General features: G+C 37.7%; 5 protein-coding genes across 11 annotated transcripts in view; 2 read left to right on the top strand and 3 right to left on the bottom strand.

Moving 5' to 3' along the window:
* LOC126367744 (inositol hexakisphosphate and diphosphoinositol-pentakisphosphate kinase) overlaps positions 1-8,607 on the top strand; it is a 29,077-nt gene extending 20,470 nt beyond the window's left edge. For all 7 annotated transcript variants that reach the window (XM_050011449.1, XM_050011454.1, XM_050011451.1 and 4 more), the window contains exons 23-28: positions 1,163-1,336; positions 2,135-2,302; positions 4,695-4,830; positions 5,800-5,912; positions 7,041-7,144; positions 7,354-8,607. In XM_050011449.1, the coding sequence (XP_049867406.1) occupies positions 1,163-1,336; positions 2,135-2,302; positions 4,695-4,830; positions 5,800-5,912; positions 7,041-7,144; positions 7,354-7,917 (1,259 nt within the window). In that variant the 3' untranslated portion in view covers positions 7,918-8,607. The remainder of the gene's footprint in view (positions 1-1,162; positions 1,337-2,134; positions 2,303-4,694; positions 4,831-5,799; positions 5,913-7,040; positions 7,145-7,353) is intronic.
* Positions 1-20,444, bottom strand: part of LOC126367820 (sulfotransferase 1B1-like) — a 243,838-nt gene that overhangs the window by 141,292 nt on the left and 82,102 nt on the right. The gene's annotated exons all lie outside the window — the stretch shown is intronic.
* Positions 9,120-10,463, bottom strand: LOC126367856 (ADP-ribosylation factor-like protein 6-interacting protein 1). The gene is made up of 3 exons (XM_050011631.1): positions 10,147-10,463; positions 9,675-10,046; positions 9,120-9,546 (listed from the first exon to the last, which is right to left on the bottom strand). The coding sequence occupies exons 1-3, from the start codon at positions 10,171-10,173 to the stop codon at positions 9,361-9,363; spliced, it is 585 nt and encodes a 194-aa protein (XP_049867588.1). The 5' UTR covers positions 10,174-10,463; the 3' UTR covers positions 9,120-9,360.
* Positions 10,910-12,479, bottom strand: LOC126367869 (fatty acid-binding protein-like). The gene is made up of 4 exons (XM_050011647.1): positions 12,139-12,479; positions 11,590-11,759; positions 11,330-11,440; positions 10,910-11,248 (listed from the first exon to the last, which is right to left on the bottom strand). Exons 1-4 carry the CDS (start codon positions 12,206-12,208, stop codon positions 11,189-11,191), a joined length of 411 nt encoding a protein of 136 aa, XP_049867604.1. The 5' UTR covers positions 12,209-12,479; the 3' UTR covers positions 10,910-11,188.
* LOC126367740 (uncharacterized) overlaps positions 13,718-20,444 on the top strand; it is a 65,388-nt gene continuing 58,661 nt past the window's right edge. Inside the window, exons 1-2 of the mRNA XM_050011433.1 lie at positions 13,718-14,157; positions 20,086-20,195. Coding sequence (XP_049867390.1) covers positions 13,988-14,157; positions 20,086-20,195 — 280 coding nt within the window. The 5' untranslated portion in view covers positions 13,718-13,987. The remainder of the gene's footprint in view (positions 14,158-20,085; positions 20,196-20,444) is intronic.

Raw genomic sequence — 20,444 nt, 5'->3', positions numbered from 1 at the left:
CGACGGCGAGCGATTGCTTATGTATTCTTTCGACTGCAAACCTCTTCCATTTAGCTATGATGTTTAAATATGACGGGACAGCTAACGACTACTAGGTATGCATCACACATTTCATTTTTAAACAGAAAATGACACAATCAAGAGTCATTTGGTCCATCGGTAGCCTAGCTTAAGATAAGTTTTGCATGAATTTTTCATATGAACTAGTAAGATGAGACGACCATAGCTAGCACCACCATGAGTCATCTACAAAAACCACCAGCGAATGTTTTGTAAGTAGTCAAGGATTGTTGGTATATTTGACATGTTTCTTGTATTTTTTGACTTGTTTACTTTGGAGTGTGTAGTGTGCGGCGCGGCGCGGCGCTACTACTGCGTTGTTAGCTCACCTGGCCGGCGATCTTGTGTGTGTTTGCGCTGCATCTCTCGCGGAATGTGCGCGTTTGACTATTGTGCAGCCCTGCATGACGTGTCCTTTAACAAATGTACTAACTTAACTGTCTAGTTGTAAAGAATTTACGCAGAAACATAACCCTCCGGTCGCTCTCTTCTCCCCTGATCACGCCCGTGAACAGAGGAGTAGTCCGGGACGTCGAGGGTTATGTTTCGCCAGGGAGAACAGTCGTCAAACTGCACACGATGGGTTATGGGAATCCTTTACATAGTTAGTGCGGTAACGAACGCGATTTTCGACATGCAATTCTCTCATTATCAGCACGCTTCTGACGCACAGTATCTCTACTATAAATACACGTTATCTATTATTATATTTATATTGCCTACATATAATTATTTATTAATATATTTTCTCTCTTTCTGTCACCACCCTCCGTCTTGTAACGTCATCCGCGTCATGTAACACGTAACACCCTACTAAACGCCATAAGAGCAGGCTCGCGTAAGACTAACCTCCCCTCGCTAACCGTGCCGACGCCGTCCGAGTGCACGTCCACGCCCAGCCCGACCCCCAGCCCGGTCACCCCCGTCATTAACGTGGACGGCGTCGAGTCCTCCACTAACGAGCTGCCGCTGTCCGCGATCACGTTCGGCGCGGGCGAGGCGGGCGGTGTAGGCGCGGACGGGGGCGCGGGCGCGGCCGCGGCGCGCGTGGCGTCGTGGCCGCACCTGGCGCACGCCGGCTGTAGCGTGTGGGCCGCGGCAGGGCGGCGCCAGCGACACAGCATCGCCGGCCAGATGAGCTACCTCAAGATGCTGGGGCTGGGCGCGCGCGGCAAGCTGCCGGGCGCCGCGGGGCTGTTCAGCACGGCCGTCATCTCCGGCTCCAGCTCGGCGCCCAACCTGCGCGTCTGCATACCCTCCGCCGCTGCCAACAACAGTGAGTATACTCTCTACCAGGATCCCATGGCGCATCACGCGCCTTTTGTCTCCTTGTCAGAAGCATTATAAAATGGCCTTCCTGAGACACCCAATATAGTCTCTTTTTGTAATATGTTAGAAGGCTTATTTTTACAAGTTTAAGACCTATTCCGATTTGTCAATAAGCCCAAGGAAAATACTAGTAAAAAGGGAAAATCTAGATCAGGATCACAGGATTTAGGAACGAAAGTTGACTTTTACATTTATTCAATTAAAAGTCAAGGAAGACCATCTAAGAGTAAGGTACCTATAGAGGGACAGGCGGTAGACGTTGCGGTTGGCACAGAAGATTCAAGTAGGTAAGTTGTTCAATGCACTGGTTGTTGTAACGGGCTTGATAGGCCACCAAGCATAACAGCATAGATCCATCGAAAGGTCAAATATGGATAACTTCTCATTAATATACCTGATAAAACAGAAAGATAATAATTGCGTACTTTAGGTAATTCATTAGTGTGTCAATCGGTATAAGATTACTGTTCTTAGAATTGAAAATAAAATTAACACTTTGGTTTCCTTCAGATCCCTCACGAGGTAAGTATTAGCTACAAACAAATCAGCTGGATAAGTAAGTGAGCTGACAACTTAGTCAATAGAAAATTGCGAAGTGTTCTATTTCTACTTATTCTCGGGTTATTAAAACACCATCAGAAGAGAAAGGGCGGGGGGGAGGAGTAGTTGTTTTATCAGAGGGATAAAATATTAGCTTATGTCAGAATCATGTAATATTTGGCAATAAAATTATTTGGTGACATAGCAGCGTTGGAAGGGTTCTGCGGGGTGCCGGCGATCCGTCCGCTGGAGACGCTGCACAACGCGCTGTCGCTGCGGCAGCTCGACGCGTTCCTGGAGCGCGTGACGGCGGCGCCCGTGCTGCTCGGGACGCCGCCCCCGCCGCCGCCCAAACAGCCCTCGCCTACCAACAGTACGTACAACTGGAAACTACATATTAGTGTTGTCTATAGATAGGCTACTATCCATAATATATCGATAGTTAAGAAAAAAACTAGTATCGTAAAAGGCTACCAACGCGCTGCAGCGCTGCTCATTTAGACCAATACTATCGTTACACAGCATTTGGGTAGTTTCCTAGGGCAAAGATAAATTATGAAATTCTGATTACTAAACAAACACAGATCTAAATGTGACAAAAAACGTTTTCATTTTTCTATTTAACTTATTTATGAATTTTAATAAAGAAAAATGTAATAATAAGTGTCTCTTTTACAGAAGGCTCATTCGTATACAAATTCCATAGTAATTCCGTGTTTTGATGTTTATTAAACAGTAACCGATTTGACTATTAAAACACATAATAACGGGTTCTTACCGCGTTTAAAGTAGGGATATGAGACTCCCGATATTACGACACTGTTGCAAGTGCCATTACCACGGGATAACTGATGAGATTGGAGTGGAGTAGGAAGATCCAAGGAAGATAATTTTCTACGGGCAGACATATCTGTCTACCCCCTTTCTTTGCCGCTTGTTTATGTATTTGATATCGGAATGTTCGGAACCATCTGAACTCGCACCAAACTCACTACGACAAACCGCACTCACTGTGTCCTCACGTTTTGTCACCACATTAGGCCGTTTTAAGCTTTTTACAACACCTATCACTGGATTCCACATGCTCGATAATTTAAATTTAAATTCAAAAATATCTTTATTCAGTAGGTAACATAGTTACACTTTGAATCGTCAATTTTTACATAACGAACGTCGCATCCGCCTAAAACTACTGCAGCTTCTCACAACCTGTATAGCCGGGGAAAAGAAGCTGCAAGAAAAACCTCGGCACAGGGCCCTAGACGTTCTTTAAGAAAATAAAAATAAACATAAAATATTGGTATACAATTGAGTAATTTAGCTGCCTAATATCAGTTCTCAGACAGTTAATCCCATGCATTCATATCTTCTAAATAATCACTAACTTTATAATAACCTTTTTTGTAAAGTTTTTGTTTAACTATTGTCTTAAAACAGTTGAAAGGCAAATTCTGAATTTCAATGGGAATCTTATTGTAAAAACTTATACATTGCCCCTTAAAAGATTTAGTAATCTTATGTAATCGACTGACTTGTAAAGCAAGCCACCCGTCTTCTCTATTGAAATTTTTGTGTTTTCTGATTTCAATAGCCGTATGACTTTCCGTTTGAGAGCCCCGGTGTATACAAAATAGACTGTAGTTGTGGTAGTTCGTACATCGGACAAACAAAACGGTCTATTTCTTGCCGTATTAAAGAACATATTAGTGCCATGAAGAAAAACGACGTGCAGGTGATTCAAGCCTGAAAAGCCCTTATCAAACAAAGGACAGTCTCACAAAGTGATTTCGACAATGTCCCCATCGGGAATCGAACCCGGACCTCCAGATCTTGAGCCTAACGCTCTAACCACTAGACCAGGGAGGCTGTTGTAAAAAGCTTAAAACGGCCTAATGTGGTGACAAAACGTGAGGACACAGTGAGTGCGGTTTGTCGTAGTGTGTTTGGTGCGAGTTCAGATGGTTCCGAACATTCCGATATCAAATACATAAACAAGCGGCAAAGAAAGAGGGTAGACAGATATGTCTGCCCGTAGAAAATTATAGATCTACCTACTCCACTCCAATTTCATCAGTCATCCCGTGGTCATGGCACTTGCAACAGTGTCGAAATATCGGTCGTCTCCCATCCCTACTTTAAACGCGGTAAGAACCCGTTATTATGTGTTTTAATAATGATAATAACCGCGTAAACTTAAAACAGTTTTGACTATTTGGAAACTACCCTAACAATCGGTAGTCTAACTATCGACAGCTTGGCAACAGTATTAGATATACGTACGTATACTCGAATCGTAGCATCCCTACTTGCTGTGACACGAACAACAAGAGGCGGAATGTAAAGTTGGTTGGACCAAAGATTAAAGTGAAAGGGTAAATCGGAAGCAGAGTCAATTTCGCATCAAAAATCGGTGTGATGCCAATGAAGAATAATGGACCTTTTCTGTTCCAGTGGATTTGTTTAATTTTAAAAATATATTTACGTAAATGTAAATATATTTACGTAATAAATGTATAAAAAAATATACCCAGCAGCTAACAAGGATAAAGGTATCTAGGGTCGGCATCCTAATCTAAAAATACAATGCACAAATGCTAATGTGCTAATGCGCAAGTTTTCTGTATTGTTTTTATTTTTTACTGGAAATATTTGTAATAATTTTCGATTTTATACCGACTAATACTGTTTATTCCTCTTGCTCTCCTCTAGCTTACAAATTATATACCGTCGAGAATCTAATAGAGTGTCTGCTAACGTGATCGCAGGTGTAGGCTGGAGTGGTCCTTCATCTCTGATGTCATCGTCGGGTGAGCTGCCCAGTGGTTTATCCTCCGCCGGGCCATCCTCGCCCAACTCCAACTATGCCTCCAACTCTGACCACAAAACCACCGTCTCCGACTGGTAAGAATCACCCGCCATCAACAATTTGCCAGAAATTGACCCCTTTAAATAGTTTTAGATATCATTCACTCATGCTAATGACCCCAAATCAAATGAGTCTTCATAATTATAATACTTTGTTCGTAATTTATTACTACATGTGGTAAAACAAATTAATTTGTAAATAACTAACGGAAGGCTCATTAAAAATACACGACGACTTTTGTAGTGATCCAGTAGTAGTGAGTGCTACAACTTACTGGTTTTCCTCGTGAAGCATCCGCACGACTGTATCGCTGCAAAAAGTCGTCGTTTACAAAGTCTTTACCCTCCGAGAATGTTTTCAGACGTTGTATATTGATGCTATTTTGCTTGGTTTTAAGATTTTAGATAATTTCAACTTGTCATGTGGCACTGATGATTCGAGGCCTTCCATCAGTCACCAAGTAACCATTTTGTTGTTTCTCTGGCTGTGCAGTGCTTTCACACAATATTTAGATAATGAGTGTTCAGATCGTCCAATACGCATGTGGACGGTGTTTTTTGTGTTGTTTTTATTCGTATTCATTATTTGTGCGTATACTGAAATGTAATGATCTTCTTGCGGCAGAAGTCTAGTTCTGGCGTTTTGCACTACATCCGATCCAAGTCTGAGAATGACGGATAGTAGAAATTTACTTATAGATATCGGATAGCGGATATCGGATGTAGTGCGTAAGCCACTATACAAATAATTAATTCTACGACCACTTCGGAACCGTCACTTGACGGACTCGGATCGAATAAGAATCTGAGTTCAAACACTCTTTTTCAGATACTTCCTAACTCTTGTCAAGTAAACACACTTTTTTAAAATCAAAACATGCTTCACGAAAAATTGACGAAAAAGAAACATATTTTGATCTCTATACCTCTCCAAGTACGAAATTGTGTGAAAGCAAAGCCATGGTCAGACATTCGGGTAGTAAAGTGGTCCGTTGTGGGTTCCAGTAGCAACTGGGGTAGAGTGGGGGCCGGCAAGCTCCCACAGTGGGACGGCGAGGCCGCCACGCTGTGCGCGCTCGACTCGGGCCTGCACCCTTTCATGCCGCACAATGTAGCAGGTATACGCACCTCCTTCTTATACTTACCTACCTATCATTTTATTAGAGGACGTCCTAAAACTGCGCGTCTACTTTAACAGAATGATCTGGCGCGGCTTTACCAATCCAGTGAAAACAGTTCTATACTATAGATTGTATAAATTCTATAGGAATCTACATAAAGCAAGAAATCATGGCGCTCTGTTCACGTCGATTCCGCTTAAGTGGACACGCAGTTTTGAGCTTATCAATGCGGAATATCAGAATATGAGCCATACGCAATAATAATAATCAGGACTGTAGGATTCGGATTGTTTTACTAATTTAAACCGTTGTTATGATAACAAGGCGATATTCCTGACAACGATAAACGAATTCCGCATCGATGTGTTTAGAAAATTTCAGAGCATTGAATCAGATTGGATAGCGTTTTTCGGGCCTAATCTGGTAACAACTGTTATATACTTACTTTGTATTAATCGAATGAGAAATGGTGTCGTATACACCGTTTCTTTGCGTGAGGATGTCGTTAAAGTTTTGATACAAACGTCGGTCAGAACTGCAGAATACTACAAATCGCGAATGTAAATATAATCGTCGCGCACTTCATTGTTATGTGAATAATAATTAAACTAAGAATTTGATTGCATGAGTCTGCAAGTTTGCACGCAATGCTATGTACTCTTTCGCACGATTAAGTACTTTTTAGACTAAAACCAATTATCAGTAGGTAAGGTGGATTATTACTTGCATGAGTGGGACGTCTATTGTTATATTTTGACTGGTTTGAAGTAGGTAAACGACTTTCAAGGGAACCTTGAAAATTACGTTACTTAAAAAATAATAAAACAATAAAATTTCGGTAATGTACCTACTTAAAATAGGTGTGTAAAGTAAACCTTCCAACCCCACAAAGCTAAACTGATCAACTTTCTCATAAAAAGGTGCTAATTTATTTTCGTGCAATAAGTAACAAGTACATAAGCTCACCACTATATTCCTAATACTAATTGGGCTAGTCATACGTATAATAGGTACATCACAAGATAAATTAAGTACCCATGTAATAACAACTTTGCATTATTTCTATATAAATGAGCAAGTAAGTATTTCAAATGTTTTTGTATTCATCTTCGCTTAACACAATAGGTTCATCTATTAGCGGCGACGTGACTCCGGTGTCCATTGCTTCGGAGTTGGAGTTCAACAGCAACGAGGCAACTGCCGGCTCCATCACCGACCACGATCTTATGGTAAACACAAACATACTGCATGCACCAAGTGCTCATAGGTATATTGGGCTGAGACCTCTCTTCATGGAACAGAAGAGGGACCACCTTGATAAGTAATAGTAACGAGCAAAATTAAGTTGAAGCTACAAAAGTCCGCTTATTCGTCCACAAACCATTATGCTTTAAAGATCATAAAAATATCTGAAATTCTCCAAACAATGTTTCTACAGAGTGCAGAAGGCGAAGACGACGAGGAGACTCTGTCGGCGGAACCGTGCGGTTCCCCGGTGCGCGTCATCAGGAACGACCTGAGCCCGCCGCCGCGCGACGCCTGCCCGCCCTCCACCAGCGCCGCAGACTTCTACGGGCTCAACCTCCAGCAAACCAAGGACACCTTCTACAAAGACATGCCATCCAGTAGCAAAAACTTCAACCTAGAATTAGACGTCAAAAACAAATGCTCGAAAGACGCGCAATTCACGAGCAACCTTGAGTCCTTGAATTTGCAAAGCAAAGACAACAAAAGTAAAAGCAAGAAGAGCGAGATATTGAACAACGAAAGTAGGAGATTTAGCGACAGTAGTGCGCAGAAGAGCAACAATACGTTTCAAGTGTCGGGCAGCAGGTTCAAGACTACTCTGGTTGCCGAGGACACGCTGCGGCCCGGTACCTCCAGCGAGAGTAAGTGTAACAATAACCTTCTTGAGCCGAGTCCGAGCGACCCCAACGCTCCGATGGTGACCAAGGCTAAAAACTCGAATGTCAAGCCAGGCTTCACAATAAGTGATAGCTAAAAAGAAAAAGTATAAATGTGATAATCAATGTTGTTCCACGATGCGTGAAAGAATCTCATCCGTAGTGCATTCCTTCGTAAATAGATCTTCCAGAATTCATTGACAGATTACCTTAGCACAGTAAGATAATATCTAGTAGGCAGGTCCTTTGTTGCCATCCATTTAACAGTATAAGGGAATTTTGGCTAAAAGTAACTGCAATGAATTGTGGATTTACAATAAACATGTGATAAGTTACATGATATATAGGAAATATTAAATGTGTGTAGATGGCACATGTGGCCCGCATGAAACAAGGGTAATAGTGTAAGTAGTGCGCTATTTGTGATAGAATTACATTATGCTTATTGTTATTCATTTTCTTGTTGTTTGGAGGCTATTTTCAAGTTATTATGTACTTATCTCTTTTATTGTTAGGAGGATTATGAATGTATGATATGCTTACACTTTTATATATATTCATTTATTGTGGACAAAATTTTTGATTTGACTTTTAAATTGCGATAAAATTTTCAGATAAGGAACATCACCCAGATTCAGGAGGCTTTTCTAAGTAGTATTTCAACTTGTATAATGCAATTACACCAGTTTTCAAACCAGTGTATCACAATGAGCTCTTGTAAACAAGTGTATTAGATTTAAGGATTTTATGTAAAAAAAAATATACATCAATTATACTGCTGATCTCTATTTATCATTTACTTCAGCTTTCAACCTCATTAGTTATTTTTACCCACATTTTGTTTGAGTTCATTATCCATTTGGCTCAACCACTAGATGGCGATATGGCTCACCACGTATCATGTTGGTCTAACAGAAAGCTTATTGAGGTGTGGATACTTGGTTCATCTTGCGATGAATGTACCTCTGTCTACCCCAATTGGAATACTCAATGTGTAGAAATTGAAATATTGTGCTTGCAATTTATTTTGTACCTCATGCAGACCCTGTGAAAAACAGGATAATGCTAGGGAGATGATGATGATACATGAACTCACACCTATTTCCCACCAGGGTAAGCAGATTATGAATTTCCATTTTCTTCGATCCTGACACACTTCTCTTGCTTCTTCATCGAAATTGTCCATACAAGCACGCCTCCAATTTGGTCAATGTACTTCTAGGTTATTTTGTACTCAGCAATTAAAATAAAAAACACTGTTAGAAACAGATTAGAACAGGAGAAAATAATTAGTCACAGATTAAATAAAGAGTGTAGTTTTATTTTACCCAAATCATATCACACATACATTAATTTTAAAGCTCACAACATAAGCTAAGCTTAAAACTTAAAACCATAATGACCAGATACATCACATAGTAAAAGCTACAACATACTTGAGTATCCTACACTAGCAGTGTTTCAACAAACTATACTGACCGTAACTAGTATACAGTTACTAGTTACAACAAGTGTAGGACTAGCACTACACTTGCCAAGGTTTACTGAGTCTTTAGCTGTTTTGGTGCTTTGCTGAACATGGCCAGAACAGTGTTAAACATGCCCCGATGTTGGATGCCTGGCCACAGCAGCATGACAGTTGACAGGATGTACAGAAGAAATATGTTGTTCACCGACGACGATACCCATGCCAAAGCTAACAGCATACTGATGGAGATTACGTAGTACTGAAATAATAACATTTAAATTATAGGTAAGTGTACATATTCTGGAAATTATGGAGAAATGATATTGTTAACAACATTTAGAAAACCCAAAGATGCAAATTCAGTATATTATTATGTCAGATACTAACCATTAAAGGACTTGACTCTCTCATGGAATAAAAGCTTCTGACTTGCAACAGGCTCTTGTTATACTGAGCAACAATGCTTCGGCAGATATCTTCGAACACTTTCTCATGCTGTCCTGTCCATGCACTTGGTCCATAAATGGAGTTACATATTATGGGTATGATAAAGTCAATGAAGTTGAGAATCAGGCCCATTGTTGCAAATGTGGTGAGTGAGTTAAGGTCCATGAGCCAAATGAGCATGTATAGGAAAGACACCGCGCCGACTATAGCGCACGGATGCCACTGCTGCTCCCATAGCATGACTGATTTCAAGGGCAGAAGGGCCATCCGCCATCCCTCTAAAAGCCTCTTCAGTTTCTTTACTTGCTGCTCCTGAAACACATTTAAAATGAATACTAGAAGGAATTCTGCGTCGTATAATATGTGAGTTACCGCACTAATCCAATAAAAAAAGTAAGTAGGTACTTCTTACCTGCTCCTGCGAAATAATATCAGCCATTTCTTCAATTATAACGTCACAAGAGAACAACAAATATTGGCACGTATAATAGCACTAAATAGCTCTTCTCTTAGCTATAATTACGTAGCAAGAATCGAATCGGTACCCGCCGTTTGCAAAAATGTTCAAAACAATGAAAATTGAAACGAACGAATGTCATTCGCAGGAAAAATCGAAATGTTATGCTATCAGAAAGGGTTCTAGCCTGTATTGAATGCTAATTCACTCAAACCCTTATTCGTTGTAGTAAACACAAAAGAGATAGAAATAGCAATATGATTACTTATTGAAATTGAGCATATAATAAGGTAACTGTCAAACCGAAAAATAACTTTTAGTTCCGAGAGATGGCACTGTTCTTTTACTTTTTATTTTTCTAACACAAGAAACTATTACATTCAGCCAATCGGGAAGCACATACCGCAACGTAGCGTAGTGCAATATCTTATACTTAAAAAAATATTTATTTTATTATCACCCTAAAAAATAACAGTGACATTAATAACAAAACAATATTTGAAATTAACACTTTTAACGCGTTATTTAAATTAGACTATACATCAATGAGGTTGCCTAGTTTTAAAGAAACCGTTTGGGCTTATTTCTATTTTTGCATAAAAAAATATACCGAATAGATACGGCATCAAAACCGAATATTCGGCGTATCTCTTATAACTGGTAAATAATAATACAACATAACATTGAGCCTTCTAAAGAATATAAATTGAAACTACAGTTAACTAAATAAAAGTATTATTTCCAATAAAAAGCAATAGATCATATAAAACTTAATGTATAAAAAGTCTTATGGGTGGACTGTTCAAAGTACAAGCATAATATTTAAGTAATTGTATACAGTACAGACTGTGTCCGTTATTCAAACCCTACATCCCAACAGGGGATAAAAGTATTACAAGAAGAAGAGATATAGTACAAAATTCACTTAATAATATAGCAACAAAAATATATGATGACTGTGCTATAGCTATGAGATGTAAAAGATGTCTTCATAATTTTACTTCAGTCGTCGGAAGAATCGCTTTCCTGGAGTTTTAGCTTTGTCATGGGTAAGAGTCTGGAACAAAATTATTAACAATAATTGTTAAAATATATAAAAAATATTCAAACATCCAATAAAGATATTGTTCTAACTTACTACAACACATTCATCATCAGTAAAGAGATAATGGCGAGCACACTTGTCTCCAGTTTCAGGAATTACTGAATTTGTAATCATTTCATTGTCATTTTCAATAGTAGTTATGCTCTGGAAAAAACATAAAAATAATACTAGAGATCAAACTGTATCATAAAGATTAGATAAATATACTTATCAGTTATTACAAGAGTCGCTATAAGTTACTATAAGAGTGAGATAATTAAATAACAAAACAAATTACTAGCTTGATTGTTTACTTTTATAGTAGTACTAGGCATATGCTCCTCATATTCCTCTCCTAGCTTGAATTTGCTCTCAGTAGTCCTCAGCAATGAAGAGTTCTTTATAGTCATCATGTCACCATCCAGAGTGATTTCCATCAGAGGCGATGACATTGCCATCATCTTACGTCCAATATACGGGACACCTGTTGAAATAAGGAAAACAAATTTAACTTATTCTGGATGGCCCGGAGTTTAAGTGACAACCACTATATGAGACGCCTCAAAAGGACGCACATATGGGATAACATACAGTAGCACCTTAATGAAGGCAGCCTTCTAATGAGGGGGCCTGTCCTGCATGTTAATAAAACCAAACCATCAAAACTGCTTATGGTCAGTCGACCGATCGCATGTTTGGGCACAAAAATGAAAAAAAAATAAAACTTATTCTGGAAACTTCTAAAAGTATAATTAGTTTGTTTTCATTAATCTTATAAAACTCCTTATTTTTTACAATAATAAGATTCTTATAATTTAAAGTTAACTTATCAGAGCTTATTGGAAATAATTAAACTGACTCACCAACTGCAATGAAGTAATCATCAATACTTTCATTTTTATAATGCTGGTATTTTCCTGCAATAGAAGGCATTGTTATTTATAGTTCTTGTCGAAATTATAATGCAATAACCGGTTTTTCAATCGAAGACGCTAGTCGCTACGCAATTTAACAATGCTGGAAACGAAAATGTTCTATAGTTAGTCGGTTTAGTAACCCATATAAGAACTGTGTATATTAATGTAGAACTGATGGTTTATTATTAGAATTGCAAATCATGCAAAACGATCACGACACGATCGATAACAGAACTTTACAGAACACACGGTGAACTGATAACAAAACAAACAAAAATAATAAAAATAAAAACAAAAATGACAGTTGCGTTTTTTACTCGATATACAGTTACAACAGAAAGAGATGCATATCAAAGAATTTGTTTTTTCACTTATATCCTTAAACGCTCAATTTATACGATTAAAGTACAACTGACGCGATGAAGTAATTGCGGGGATACCAGGAAGAAAGAAAACTGCATAATATAGTGATTAAATGAGAGACTCCAGACCACGTTATCAAAAAAAATAAATAGATGTCGCTGTACAACGTTGACTTGTAAGGTTAAATAAATTAGTGTGCTACCGAAAGCATCAATCATACTCTCAGATATATAGTAAGCTTATCTTGGCTGTTCTATTTATGCTATACAAATAATTCATTCGCCATTTATTATTTTATATTCAGTTTATTCATACTGGCACAAAATCGATTTAGACTTAATTGAATTACACTTCGCCTTACACGATGGGTTGATGAAGAATGCGGAGGACCCTGCCTGCCAGAGCAGCTTTTATATAGAGTTATAAGATAGGGGTGCTAATTCCTGCAGACGGATAAGAAAATGACGGGTATAACTTAAAATAAAATTAGGAGGTGTCTGCAGGAATCGGGGCCATTGGCCCCGCCTAATTTTATTTTAAGTTATATCCGTCATTTTCATATCCGTCGAAAAGGAAAGGGACGGATGATTCACAGCTCTTAATTTTAGGAAGAATGAGTAAATGAATGAATAACCCGGGCGAATCAAAAGGTACGTCGCTGGTATGCAATCCGTTTGACGTGCTGTCTACTTAACTGTGTCGGGTTATTGACGGATGTAAAATTTTTAGACGGTTGGTTTAGATTTGTGCTTAAAATTGACGTGTGTTCCATAAATTTTATGCTTGTCGATTACCCGTCCCTTTCCTTTTCGGCGGATAAGAAAATGACAGATATAACTTAAAATAAAATTAGATGGTATTTACAGGAATTAACACCATTATCTATCCATATAAAAATCAGTAACTTTTTGTAATTAAAAACTTGCAACACTAAGTTGCGTTCTGAGACCATGATCACATAAGCATCCCAATAGTAAATGTTATTTACATTTATGACTCAAATATTTGGTTAAAAACAAAAAAATACCAAAATAACTCAAAAATCGGAAAATAGTTCCCTTTAAATTTCAAGATACTAGCTTGAATATTACAAAGTTTTTTTTTAATTACAACGCTACTTTGTCAATCTGACATTTGCTCTGGTTTTTGATCATAACTTAGGGTGTGTGTGTTTTCAATGGACGTGACGTGTGTGAGCGAGATGTGAATTGAATATTTTGAATTTTACTAAAACTCGATACGAAACGAACATTTTTTTTATGCTATTATTTGTGATTTTATTCTAAGTTTATCGTATTATTGTGTCCATTTATCTTATAAGAACAGTACCAAATGTACTTGTTAATTACAGTGAATTCATAACAAGGGATTGTTGATCGATTCGCGTGTATTATTTAGTTAATCAGTAGAATCGGTGAGGATTTTTGAAAAAATGGGTGATAAGGAGGACTACTTGACGTCGTATCGGATGTTCTTCGAGAACTTCGCGGCGACCGTGAACCCGGAGGACCAGCTTCCTGTCAACATCGCCGGGTACACCATAACGGAGGCTGAACTGCCGGGAGAGGTGCTATACTGGACCACACAGTACCTTACCGAAAAGTGAGTATCACGATCTACCATAAGTTCCCTGTTAAAGGTACCTACCTATGTTTTATTAAATGAACTTGTTAACTTACAATATTGGAGGTAACTTCTGATAAGATCATCTAACAGAATGCAATGAAAGGAAGTCTCTTCTATTTCCTTTATATAAGTATTACCGCTTTGTGAAGGAGATATTTGAGAGATAATTTATTAAAGTAAATAAAGTGTCTGTAAATTTTGTTGTATACATATGTTGAATGGATCCATGAATAATGAATTCAGTGTGTAATCTCAACTTAGAAGCTTGCATACTCTATTCATATTATTACTTTAGTTTGTGATGGAAGATATCATTTCAAAAGGGAAACATTTTTAATTAGTACCTAGTTATAAATGTAGATAACACATTCACTGCTTACACATTTCACTAAGTTACATAAGCATATTCTAGGTATTTGAGCAGCTTGCTCTGGTGTATGATAAACTTAATTATTATTAAGATAATAGTTGCCATTTACGTTTACATACTTATACTAGGAAACTAATAAGAAAACGGAAAGGAAGCTTATAGGTATCTAATGTGAAATATAATTTCATATATTAATGATTAGTCAATACACAATGGAGATTATTGTGTTAAGTGTAATAATAAGACACTTTTTATTATAACTATAATCACTACATGCCTTATAAAAAAAAACAAGTAAACAAGTTTTTTTTTATCCTACTAGTATTGTAAAAACCAGGATCTGGTTTGACTCAATGCTGTAACTCATCCCACACTGTGTTATCTAAACAACATAATAAGTTTTATAAAACTTAATATATGGGTAACTAACACTGAAAATGTAGTGTATCATCATAATAAATCAATTTTAAATTCACTGCTTAAAATTTAATATCACCTGCAAAAGACATTATGGTTGCTGATTGATGGCTAGAATTAATATTTTGTTCATTGAATCAACTAAACTTAATATGTCTGAATTCATTTATTGGAAAATAGATAAACATCTACCTACATGAATTTATTGTTGTAGTGATACCTTCAGAGTCGTATTTTACTGGGTGAGAGCACTCAGTGTTTCCTATTTGTCCGGTCAAGTAATTAACGACATATGCGGCAATCTACAGTAACTAAACAAAAAGAAATTAAAAATCTTTATTTTCTTACTAGAAAATGCTAAGATATTATTTTCTTTTTTCATAAAATAATGATGGTAGTGCTTATTCCTGCCTTCATTATGAAGTTCAAGGCAACAGTGCAGGTTACATACCCTTGACCTTTCAGTCTCCACAACCTCTTGTAATAGGCTATTATACTCTAAGGAGTGAATGCTAATGATGTCAATATGAAAAAAATTATTAAACAACTCTTAGAAGCTTATTACCTATTTATAATAAAAATATGGTGTTTTCTTTCTCACAACAGCAATGCCCTTTTTACAGGACATTTACCCTCCAAGGGCCTGTTACCTTTGTTTTACTACAATGTAACTAAACATTTGTTCAAGTGCTCAAAATGAAATGTACATACTTCATTCTCCAATGCATAAAACAAAGGTTTCAGCTATATCAACATTGTTGATTTTAACATAAGTTTGTGCTTATAATGAAATATTTTTATTTTTGTTGTATAATTAGATTGTATTAATAGCATAACATGTATGTTTAAAAATCAAAAAATATTTTCAAATTTTTTGAAACCTATTAACCTGCACCATATCTCTCCCCTGCTGTTTATGTGACTATAAAGAGAAGCTATAAAATTAAAATCTGTAGCCAAATAATGGACTTGGATAAGGTAGTGGTAGTTAGAATTCGTCAGGTGAAACATGCGTGTAATATCCCGCTAATTTGGTGCGTTGTACATTGTTTCGTAACAACTTTATGGTTGGCGGGACAAACATAGAGAGCGTTACTCATCCAGGCGTCGATCGCATCGCGACCTGTAATGTGCCGTACCCGGGAATGTTCCCAGAGTGGAAATGTACCAGTTGTAAAAACTTTTTAATAGTAATGACCAAGGCTGCTTTTCTTTTTCAAATTACTTTCTTGTACGCTCGTCTTATCTATTAAAAGTTAGGGAACAAAACTCCTTATATGTACATAAATTTTGCGCCTTTTTCCACTGGAAATGTTCCCCAAGTGGGAATATTCCCAGGAACGGCACATCACTGATCGCGACCGCAAGTACTAATACACCGCCAGCTACCTGACAGCAATATTTACAACACGGAAAACTACGCGCACACACCCGATGTGTCATAACTATACTAGGTTTCGTAGCCCTATCTAGTTATGCGAAACTTGATTCATCATATTTGATTCATACAGTTAAAATATTAAAAAGTACTATGAGGCAATCTGATCATATGATCCGAATGGATTTGCTCTGTTTCTTCTATGACCCAACATTTTATTTCTTATTGTAAAAACCATCTATTGCCACTGGGTAGATGTAGCTATATTCTAATGAGTGCGTCTTATGCCGCACTTACGCAAATGCGACCAAGGGGACTGCAAATAGGTACGTTCTCACTTATCTAATCGCAGTTAACCAGGCTGGAAAGATTTTACGATCATTTGTAAGAGCGTATTCGTTTCACTTCCCACCTTTAAATATTACTAGTGCAACAGAAATGTTTGGCACAAGTCGGATGACCCAACAGAGTTCATTTCTGTAATAAATTCAGTTGATATAAACGGTAAGACAGATGAATTACTGGAAATTGGCGCGAGTACTGTTCATTCATTAAACGAATCAAGATTACCAAACCAACCTATATAGGTAATATCTCTATATCTTTGGTTAACTAGTGTAACATGTTTTAACGTGGAATTTTCCAAGAGAGCCTTGCATTTTTGTTACTGACACAAGTATTCTCACTTGTACTGTCTGTGTCGAAGAGAATTCGATCAATATGTGACATCTCTGCTTCCACGCCGTCTGCTACAATATTAACGTAATCAGCTAGAACGCTCTATTTCGCCCAGCGCATGCCGTAACCGACCGTAAATTGTATGTTACGATGCCGAAGCCGATGACCATCCGCGAATTGCGTAACTCGATGCAACAGCTACTACCATTGTTTATTTACAAATCTTTTGTCTGTAGCGATGATTGAATCTAGATATAATAAATGCACACGTAAACAAGCATAGTACAATATGATAGCCGTGTGAAATGGTACTATCTCCGCCGTAATATCCGCCGTAGCAGAAATTGGAGACGCTATTTGTTTTATTATATTTATCTAGTCTGTCAAACAAGACAGGCGCTGATATTGTTCTAAGTCCCGAAATAGATGCGCAAAACTTGGCAGTTCATTGATGTGAGGTCATCAATTAGTGTGTCTTGTGATGAGTCCGTTACTTTCGGTAATGTTATTGCAAAAGCAGTTTCGTTTTATGCTGGGGCGGGTTCTTTGTCTCGTCTGTGTAACGGTTGGTTTCACCAGCGGGTGTAGGTTGGGTCGTAGGTTATTGCTAGTAGAGTTGCATAAATTGGCACAATCCGCGTGGGTTGCTGCGGATGCCGGCGATAGCAGGAGTCAATGCTCGACCGGTGCTTGTTAGTTATTGTTCAATGTTGATTTCTTAAAAGATTATCCTGTAACGAATATCGACTTATAGTAATCGCTTTTTTACTTTTTCATTTAATGTAAAAGGTAAATCTCTTCTTGGCCAACCTACTCATAAATAATTTTCCGCTTTGTATTCGCCTAGGTTTCATAGTAGGTACTAAGTTACTAAGTAAGCTGTTTATCCCACCTCTGTATTCATATTACGTTCTTACGACCTAGCAGAATATTTATCAGTAAGATAAAATTGTACAGTACCACATTTGTGCTATCTTTTTCTATTCCCTACGTTTTCTTTTATGTACACAGGGTACACCAATTCGTAATTTCGTCGGGTGTTACATTTCATCCCAGTAAAGAGCAGTGACCTCTTTATGTACAGTACAGACAGACGGACACGTCCGCATTTTATTTTATAACTACACCGGCCGTGAAATCCGGGGGAGCCGTGTTCGACTCCGACGCACTAAAGTAAGGAGTGAATGCCCGCGTGTTTGTTTATATACTTCACTATTCGTTGGTGCGATATGAATGTGCCAGTAACTGCGGTAAGCGTGCCGTATCGTACTATTTACTTCTCGAGATAACTATTTATATCAAGTACTACACACAAAATGTGCAGGTGAAATCATTTCCTTTGTTCTGACAACCTATGATAAGGATATCAGTCGAGCACCGCCAATGTTGTTGTCATGAGTCTGATTTATTGTGAAATATAGTTTTATTGCAATTAAGTTTTATTTTTTATATACCTATACAATAGGGTGCGTTCTTCGTTATGATTTGAGACGCTATAATAAACAGCAACACATCAATAAATGTAATATTATTGTTTCTTCTAATCATAAATAAAACAATGCGAAAATAAGAAAAAGACAGAGATTTAGTAGACCACCGGCTATAAACAGAACAATTGATGCATTTCTATTTTTATGCGGCGAGGAACAAGCAGCTCCAATTTAGTGGTCGATACTAGCCGGCGCCTATGATTTCATCGATTGTATACTGTCGCCTGAAGGTCTACGGTTATTATAGCTGCTAGAACAGGTCGATAAACTGTAAACTTTATCTCGAATCACAGATAAAGACTAGACAAGAAACTAGCATATAGCATGCTCAGTTTATGATATCTTTTGATCAGATCTTGGTTTATTACAGGACAGGGAAACATAATTTAGGATCTAATATTATTTATATTTATGCTGTTCAGGGAAAAATGTATGCTTTCTCTTTAAAATCATATTGAAGGATTCGTGTAATATAAATTCTCGTATTATGGCTTTTAGCGTAAGCTAGGAAACCCCTAAGCGACGGCGTAATGACACGAAAAGAGTGTTAATGGAACATCTTTCGTGGCCTCATTTGGTACAAAACCTACTCTAATGTTTCGCGATCTTTAACACGGTTCACCTCGGCTTTATCTCCGTAGATAATCAGTAATATCATCCACTCAACTTAAAACTAGATAGTTCCTTTCACTCCTTAGCTGTTTACAATACCATACAAAGCTCAACATGCTTCCAAAGACTTATTAATGATGTTTCAAATGTTCTACAATGCTTATCAACACGGGAATTTCGTAGAATTTGACTAAGGGATTTCTTATCTATTAAAGAAAGAAATAAATACAATATTGTTATTAGAGGTCACCTCAGCAACAATACAATTACATAAAAATAATTTACACAAAATTACATGACAGAAATCAAAAGATGTTGGTCGAAATAATTGTGAAATGAAAACCACGTAAGCGCTTATTTGAAAAAAAAAAAACATTCCTGTGTGATTTCCTTCAATAAAACCTCGATTTCTCACAATTATATTCCTTCCGGGTAAAAATTTAGACCACAAATTTTGAGCTGGATTGGAATTAGCGGGTCTATCGCGAGATTTTGTTAACAAAAATCACATCCGAGTGTTATTTAAAAAAAGGAAACTGTCGATTTTTTTTTTTTTTTTTTTTTTATTTATTCCAAAAAAGGTACAATTTTTCTTAAAAAAATAATTTCGCCAAACTTATACCAGTTTGTTGGTGGTTTGTTATTTGAGAACCTCCTCCTTTTTTGACGTTGGTTAAAAAGGCCCTGCTTTGCTTTTTTTGTGCTTTTCGCTTTAAGGCGATGATATGGTGATGGACGGGGTGGTATATTTACTATAATTTACAGTACATCGTATTTATTTCTCTTATTTACTTATTTACTCGGTATTGAGTTTATCTACTTAATATATAGCAGAAAAACCAATACAACTGCGGCAGCAAATGTCTTGTCTAAAATAACCTAACCTGTCTTTTCTGTAACCCTGACATGCGGTATGTACATAACAGGAAACTATAAAGTTTGTGATGTATGCATTGCAGACAATGCCCGCTGACACTGCTGACGCCGCTGCAGCGGATCATCCTGGACGAGGTGCAAGTCGCATCCAAGAAGCAGCCCGCCGACTTCGGGTACAAAGCTGACGAATCAGGTACGCACTAAAGCCATCCTTTTTGCTTTGCCAATTTTACTAAGAGTTTGTTTACCACGGTATAGTCGGGTTTTAGTTCTTAACATTATATATTTTTTATTTATTTAAAGTAACAACGGCCTCCGTGGTCCAGTGGTTGAGCGTTGTGCTTACGATCCGGAGGTCCCGGGTTCGAATCCCGGTGGGCACAAATCACAAAAATCACTTTGTGATCCCTAGTTTGGTTAGGACATTACAGGCTGATCACCT

Source organism: Pectinophora gossypiella, chromosome 6 (assembly GCF_024362695.1).
Source record: "Pectinophora gossypiella chromosome 6, ilPecGoss1.1, whole genome shotgun sequence".
NCBI lineage: Eukaryota > Metazoa > Arthropoda > Insecta > Lepidoptera > Gelechiidae > Pectinophora > Pectinophora gossypiella.
This window is presented reverse-complemented; position numbering and strand designations above follow the sequence as displayed.